At 44.0% G+C, this 8606-nt stretch overlaps 1 protein-coding gene across 1 annotated transcript in view; it reads left to right on the top strand.

The window, feature by feature from the left end:
- The window catches only part of LOC143295961 (uncharacterized), a 6364-nt gene extending 1918 nt beyond the window's left edge, over window positions 1-4446 (top strand). The window contains exon 2 of the mRNA XM_076607669.1: window positions 1-4446. This exon is cut by the window's left edge and continues 281 nt beyond it. Within this exon, the coding sequence (XP_076463784.1) occupies window positions 1-3619 (3619 nt within the window). The 3' untranslated portion in view covers window positions 3620-4446.
- The last annotated feature ends 4160 nt before the right edge of the window (window positions 4447-8606 follow it).

Genomic DNA, 8606 nt, shown 5'->3' with positions numbered 1-8606 from the left:
TGTCTACAATCTGTCACTATATGCTGGACAGGAACACTCCGAATGGCAAGTTGGTCCGCTTTCTCTAAAGAATCATCTCCTTGCTGTGGTTGCTAAAGGAAGATGGACAGAACTTGGTGCACTTCTGCAGAATGATTCTTGTGTCTCAGCTGCCCAGAAACAGTGGGCATTGCTGCACGCTTCTCAGCGTGCACCGCAGCTTGATATCATACAGAACGTTCTTTCACAATGTGCTGACCAGGATTTGGATCGTGTTCTGAAAGAACTGGTGTCACGTGGTTTGTGGTGGGCCGTGGGATCTCTATTCAGCCAACGACATGCGGTTAGCGCGACTCAAAAAACATGGGCCATTGAGAAAGCAGCTAAGGAAGCGACGACGTGGGAGTTGTCGGACTTCATTTTTCACCACTGCTCAAAACGCCAGCTGGCCTCTGTGTCTAAAGTGCTCGTGACACGGCGACTGTGGTGGAGCCTTGTTCTGTTGCTGAAGAAAGATGTCCCTTGGTTTTCAGAGTTCGTATTACCAGCATGTGGAAATGCAGACACTGACTTGTTCATGAGCCATCTCCTATCTGTTGGTGACTGGAAGAGTGTCCAGAAGTTGCTGGCGGTTGTTGGGGCTAGGAAACGCCAGTGGAAGATTGAAGATTTTAGTATCCATGATAAACTGATTCAGCTTGCTGCTGATGGGAAGTGGGTGGCACTGGCTGGCGAGGTGTATGAAAAGCACAACAAATCAGTTTTAAAATGGGTGTTGAAAATGATGAGCCAGGCAGCGGCAGAGAATGAAATCTTTACAATTGTTGTGCACATGTGTCCGCTTAGACAGATACCTTCTGTGGTGCTAAATCTTGTTAAACGTGGTTTCATGAAAGACGCTGCCAGGCTGTTGTGCCGCCTAATTGGCGAGATGATGGAAATATGGGCGGGGGTTAGAAATCCTGATGAAAGCGATGGAGAGCCCATCTTGTATCTGTTGAGAGAACTTTATATTGAACTTTCTTTTGAAATGAAAACAGGTGTTGGACTGGTCATGAAAGTGCATGAAGAAAAGCCACTTTATGGCTCAATAAGACTGATCTCAAAACTTGTGTGGGACAATCTTTCCATCTTTCAGGTCTTTGCTGCAGCAACATCAGAGCAGCTATTATGCACATTGCTCTTTAATTCAGCAATAATGGCAACTGTGTTGTCATTGTTTGACATCCAGGACAAACAAAAACTGTATCTACATTGTGACACGCAAGTACACGAGACAATGAAAAAGATTCTGAGAGAAATGAGAGGTGCTACATCCAGTCTGCCTCAAAGTGTACGTCGCCTTTGTGTGGAATTCAAGGGTACTTTCACAAACAATAGCACTTCGAATCCTGTCTTTGTTCTGTCGTTTGTTTGCGCAGTCATGAGACATTGTTACTGCCAAGGACGGTGGTCAGATGACACGCACTATTTCCTGTCCATTCTGACTACAGTTCCGGTAGTGCCAGAGATGCAGAGAGAGGCCCTGAAAATCATGTTGAGAGAAAACAAATGGAGGATAATCTGCATGGCAGATCTTACATACGTGGGGGAACAAGTGCGGAGGATGACGTTCTCCTCAGCTGTGAGGAGTAAGCAATGGGATCTCGTCAAACAGTGGGCAGACCATACCCTGAGTGACGATCAGCGGAGCTGGGCTATGAAAAAAGCCTGCAAGGAAAAACGGTGGGATGTGTGTCTACGGCTGGCGGAACATGGACTGACAGAAGATGAAGTGACGCATGTGCATTACCTTGTTGCCATGAACGCAGACTGGGAAGTTGTCCTCAATCTGTACAAGCACGAATCTGATGTTGGTGAAGTCAACAGTCTGCTGTCCAAGGGAAAGCTTCAAATGGTGGAAGTGGAAGAGAAGCAAGAACAGGAACGAAGTCGAAGAATAAATGAACTGGCGAATCTGGAAACCCAACTGAAGTCCAGAATGATGTCGATGGAAACGTTGGAGTTAGCTGTGACACAAGGTGACTGGCAGGTTGTTGTGTTCACCGTTCGACAGAAGCCGACGGCTGACAACGTGAGCATGGCACTGAAAGCAGCAGTGGCCAGTAAAGCCTGGTCTGTGGTGACGGAGCTGTTCAGAATGGGAATCCAGATGTTTGATCAACACCCCTCCTTTCTCGAGATGATTATAAACCACCAGTGGGGTGTGTGTAGAGTGATAATTGAACAAGGACTGAACACTGATCAATACAAGGACGCTATTCCCACACTGATGGAACAGAACCAGTGGATTCTGGTTGGCAAGATGATGGACTATATAGATGATGATGCAGTCAGACGACACATCATGCAGTGTGCCTTGCAGAGGAATGAAGGAAGTGTGGCCAGTCAGTGCATTCTGGGCATGACACAAGAACTGTCCATCCAGGAAAGAGAATTCTTGTTCCAGAGAGCTGTGATCACTGACACCTTGCAGGCAGTCACACCACTGGTGACAGAGAAGGACGACACAGGTGTGCGGCATCGTGACATTGCTCTGCAGCAGGCCGTCAGTCAGCAGCAGTGGGACATTGTGGATCTCTGTCTGAAACACCATGCTGACATCAACATGTCTGTTGACGGCGGAGATTCACTGATACAAAGGGCAGCCCAGAGGGATGACTGGCACACAGTGATGGCTTTAGCCAAGAGAGGAGGAGACCCTTCTCTGCTGGACAACACGGGGATGTCAGTGCTTCACAGGGCCATCGGCAAAGAGGAATGGACGTGCGTGACATTGTTGATGGTCTTCTCTAGCACCCCTCACCAGTCGGCCACGCATAAGGATGAAGAACGCACTGCTCTTGAGATGTTGATTGCTGCAGATCGGGAAGATATTATTACGTATGCGTTGTCACAGAATACTGCCCAGTGGAAGGGAGTAAACAGGAGGGGAGAAACCGCTCTCCACATGATGTGTCTTTATGGTATGCATAACAACATTCGCCCTGTCTTGCTGCATGGAGTTCATCCTCTGTCTGTCACACACAGAGGCCATTCTGTATTGTCATATGCAGTGCTGTCAGACGTACAGCCCACCCGAATGGTGGCCGAGTGCATTTCTCTTGGCTTCAGCACACACCAGCCGCACATCACCCAAGCCATGCAAACACGTCACAAATCGTTTCTGTCACCTGTGCTGCTGGCTGTAATGCGTGGTCTGCCGGGGACAACACGGATGCTGTATGAATCAGGATCATGTTCTCTCAGTGAACTGTTCCTCGCCCTGCCAAAGCTCCTACCCCTAACTGATCCACATAGTGTCAGAACGTGTTCCCTGATGAATGAATTCTTGGTAGAAACTGAAATGACACACACTGTTATTTCGCAGCCTTCTAAATGGGAAAATGTGATCAAAGAGGCAACTCAATACCTGATGGCAGTATCTACCACACCACGCAGTCTGAAGTCCGCGTGCCGCCTGGTGATTTCACACTCACTGAAGGTCAGTCCTGCACGGGACAGAGATGTCTCCCAGCTACCTGTTTCTAGCGTCATGAAGGACTACATTTTGTTTTCCGACCTCACAGGCCCAGATTTTGGACGCAGCGGAGACAACAAACATGATCAGATGGGAACTGTGGGAGAAGAGGACTGGTAAACGAGATTTGCTGGGCACGAGGAGAAATGCATGATCGAGTTCAGCCTACCTGACAGGATTTTGCAAGGAGGATAAATATGATAGACCGTGCTGTGGCAGATTCGGTGAGGTGTTAAACTTCTGATCCAGTATTCACCAGTCACTGGGCTTCGAGATGTCCTTTCAGCATGATGTTGTTTCTCTGGGAAATGCACTTTATTCAATTCCTCAATCCAGATCTGAATGGGCACTTGACTTAGGTTGTGGAAGGTTAAAACGGCGGATAGGACTGGGCCCAGCCTTCCTATGCCTTGCCCTATCCACTGCCCCAATAATTGTAAAAGGCCATGAGACCTTCACCCTTTAAGTTAAGATAAATGAGGAAAGGAGAAATTCAGTTAGTCTGAAACACAGCCATTGAACCTGATAACACACAGATCTGGTCTGATAAGCTAGGAGGTGACAGTCATGATAATCATTGGCTTTCGAGACAGGTTTTTATGGATTTGTCAGGCTGAACGAACAGAGGACATTTGAGATTTTAGATGTCTATTGTTTCGGCATTGTGATGCACGTGATTTCCCTTTTTTATTATTATTCTATATTATATTTTATTTTATTGGTATTGGGATTTGTTTCTAAATATTGTGACATTGTTTTAAGCACTGGTGATACCGCTAGATATTGTGATGTGAAGTGTGTATTATTTAGGTATTGTGAGATATATGTATAACGAGTGTTTTGTATGCGATGCGTTTTTGTGAGTTTCTGAACACACTGTGTTTAGTTGTATGTCTGTCAGGGGTTATGGATGTACGTGTTGTTGTTGTTGTTTTGTTTTGTTTCGTGTTTTTGTGTGTGTGTTTTTTGGGGGGTGGGGGTGGGGTGGGCCGGGGGGGTGGGGGGTTAGTGTTGGAATGCTGGTCGTCGTTTTCCTTTTTAATTTTTCAATTTTTTTTTTTTTTTTTTACAGCGTAATTCAACATATTTTGCGTAATTCAACATATCATCATTATTATCATTATCATTATTACTATCATTATTATTGATATGTCAAAAACGGACGCAAAAGTTCTTGCAGACTGCTCTCTGGTCAATTTTCTATGATCAGATTTGTTCAGGATCGCATTTGCTTACATGTGATCGGGAACAACTCATCAAATATTATTCGATGTACATGAGTAGACAGTAGATTATGACTTCCGTGTTCACATGCATACTGGAGCGCATATTTTGTGTTATATTTCAAAGACATATTCTTAAGCTGGTTACCTAGGACTTGTTTACTTGAAATTCCAGGACATTGATAAGTGCTTCATGGGCTAGGTGTATAACGATTCTAGAATGTTTGTTTTTTTTCTCTTTGACAAAAGCAATCAATGTTAGATTTTGCTTGTAGGTTGCAGAAGAACCACAGGTTTTCGTCGATCCACACAGCAAAGTGTTTCTTTCAGACTGTATGGTTAAAAAGATTTTTTTTTAATCTGAAATCGCTGTAAATATCGACTTTGAAGACAGCATTGCGTATGGATACACAGTGTTGTTTTTTCGACCCATGAGGCAGAGGAAGGAATGGTGGTGTGTCCATCGAGATCGATGATGACCATCGTTGTCATCCAGCTGGGGGATGGGGGGAGGGTGGTGGTGGGGTGGGGGGGAGGATGCCCATGAATCTATCTGTGGAAGGAATACTGCCAATGCGGAAAGCATGGGTGTCTTTCGACCCATGCAGCATGAAACGCTACTCGCAGTGTATGTGGAACACTTCGGACCCACGATTCACACCGAGGCATACATGGGTTGGGTAAATGTCATGTGCTGCTTAACTGTGAAATAGTCAACGCATTTGATTGACAAATATTTGTATTTGTATTTCTTTTTATCACAACAGATTTCTCTGTGTGAAATTCGGGCTGCTCTCCCAAGGGAGAGCGCGTCGCAATACTACAGCACCACCTTTTTTTTCTTTTCTTTTTTTTGTATTTTTTCCTGCGTGCAGTTTTATTTGTTTTTCCCATCGAAGTGGATTTTTCTACATAATTTTGCCAGGAACAACCCTTTTGTTGCCGTGGGTTCTTTTACGTGCGCTAAGTGCATGCTGCACACGGTTTATCGTCTCATCTGAATGACTAGCGTCCAGACCACCACTCAAGGTCTAGCGGAGGGGGAGAAAATATCGGTGGCTGAGCCGTGATTCGAACCAACGCGCTCAGATTCTCTCGCTTCCTAGGCGGACGCGTTACCTCTAGGCTATCACTCCACACCGGTGCACATGAAAGGACACAAACTCGTATACAAGTATTGCGGCTTTAATGCCGGAAGCATGAACACTGGTTACACATTTTTCAACTTTATATATATATATATATATATATATATATATGTGTGTGTGTGTGTGTGTGTGTGTGTGTGTGTATTGTGATACAGGGATAATGAATTTAACGGAATGACTGACATCCTCTGCACAACCTAGTCGTATTTGCTTTAAGGAGCTTAATGCTTAAGCCAGTATTTCATTAGCTGTATTTTTATTTATTTATTTATTTATTTAATGTGACTTTGTTTTGTGTTGGATGTGGTTGGATTTTGTTACATTTAGGTGAGCAGATCTGACATGGCATTGTGTAGTCGGCTGGACAAAAAGAAACAATGCAAACAGTACTTCATGTGTTGCGTTACGCATATTGAGCTATATATACAGTGTCATGTATTTCAAATGTTGGCGTATTTACGGTGTCATATGTTTTACATGGAAAGGTATACACACATACATATATTTAAGTGTGGAGGTACAGACAGTGCCATAAATCACTTAATTTGTGCAGATATATACACACTCATATGTTTCAAAATACACGAAGAGGAAAAGACTTGTCCATTGGGGATATCACTTTGCCATTTAGACTTTGTTTATTTGATGAAAAGATGTACACACTGTCATATTTTTCGTATCACATAATTTTCAATTCTGAATGAAATCATGACCATACATTCCTAATGAAGAGGTACACACGTTGTCATATATTTCATATATTTCGGGTTTACATACTGCCAAACATTCTCACTTGCAGGTGTTGCATTGAATGTTTTGTTCTGTTGTGATGACGCCCAGTGTCTAATCATGAATGTGTAATATTGTCAAGAATAGAAATACTCTCACTATGTTGTAATTCGTAAGGAGATGTAATATACGTAATTATGCTGTGTTGACATCTGAAGTATGATTATGAAACCTAACAGAATCGTTATATGCATACCTATGCACACTGTCATAATTATTGTGTTGACATCAAAATTATTATTAAGATTTCATTTTATTATCATATACAGAAAACGTCACACAGTGTTATGACATGTTGACACGACAACAAAAGTACTTGATACCATGATCGCACGGTTCTGTATCACGGAGAGAATAAACACAATATAGTGTGATGTACTGTGTTCATAACAACACTTTTCACAGCACGATATGACTCTGCCACCCTTCACTCTTCTCGCTATACCCACGCCTTTCTGTACATTCACACTTATTTCAGACACAACCAACGCACGTTGACAACATTCTGGAGCATGTATTTTATGCATTCACTTGCATTCCACATATTTATCACCAACGTCAAGTCAGTCATGCTGTACGGCTCAGAGACATGGCGCACTACCAAGACCAACAGGAACAAACTCCAGACATTTGTCAACAGATGCCTGCGCAACATTCTGAACATCAGGTGGCCTGAAATCATCTCAAATGAAGACCTCTGGGACAGAACCAAACAAGCACCCATAGAAGAAGAAATCAAAAAGAGAAAGTGGGGGTGGATAGGCCACACGTTGCGCAAGTCACCACTCAACATCACTCGCCAGGCACTTGACTGGAACCCCCAAGGCAAACGCAAAGTTGGCAGACCCAGGCAGAATTGGAGAAGAAGTACGGACACTGAAGTGAAGGCAGCCGGAATGACGTGGGCCCAGATAAAGAGGATCGCCCCAAACCGTGTCCGTTGGAGGAGTGCTGTTGCGGCCCTTTGTTCCCGAGCGGAGCTATAGGCATAACTGACTTGCATTCCACGCGCTTTCATACCTGAATGAGTTACCTTACTTCAGTGTTAGATGAACAAGCATACAAGACATTTAAAGCTCAAGAGCATACACACTGTACCTTCTTACGTACATATCAAAATTGTTTGATAATGACACCATTTGAAGTTCATAAACTGAACAGTTTTGAGGTCAAATGCATGGGAACGTTACACGAAACCACAAATGTGTGTTGTGCTGTTTTTCATGAAACATATTTGAATTTGTGGTATCACCAGTTTCCAGCCTAGTGGTGGTTTGGGTATTGTGTAGTGACATTTTCTGCACGTTTCTTCCAATGTCGTGTGTTGATGAATGCATGATTGACATCGCGACGAAGAACAGAATTAAAGATTTATTGTTATTATGTTAACGTTAACTCACTCAGTACGGCCAGTCCTCTCTTCTCCTCAACATAGACCCCTCGGATGTCCAGTGGGTGTCACTATGACCCAACCTTTAGCTTCCGTCGTCAGAATTGTGGTATTCTTTGTCAACATTCACCTCTTCAGTATAAGAGCCTTCCGCTTGCAGTATTTTGATGGTGGTAATTGGGGTGAAACGTTGTTAACGTCGTCTCATTCGCCGTTCGTATGGAGAGAGTTAAAGAAATACTAAGAGTTACACTGTTTTGATGACAAGCAGTCTGACTATACCTTAACGACACCGAGACAGTGTTTTTATTTCAACTTAATATTTTTTTTTTTTTTTTTTTGCTGCCCCATCATCTGCACCGTTTCAGTGGCATTACTCCCACGCCGCTCATTTAGATTCCCCCATACACGGCCACACCCGGGTTCATCCGTCGCAGTTCCAGCGTCGGCAGTCCACAGGGAACCATCGATGTTAGATCGCCTGGAGGCCACACACCAGAGGAGACCCTGCACTGCTGCTGAGTCACTTCGGTGGTGTTCAGTGGTGCCTGTTCTGA

Source organism: Babylonia areolata, chromosome 21, assembly GCF_041734735.1.
Source record: "Babylonia areolata isolate BAREFJ2019XMU chromosome 21, ASM4173473v1, whole genome shotgun sequence".
Classification (NCBI taxonomy): Eukaryota; Metazoa; Mollusca; class Gastropoda; order Neogastropoda; family Buccinidae; genus Babylonia; species Babylonia areolata.
This window is presented reverse-complemented; position numbering and strand designations above follow the sequence as displayed.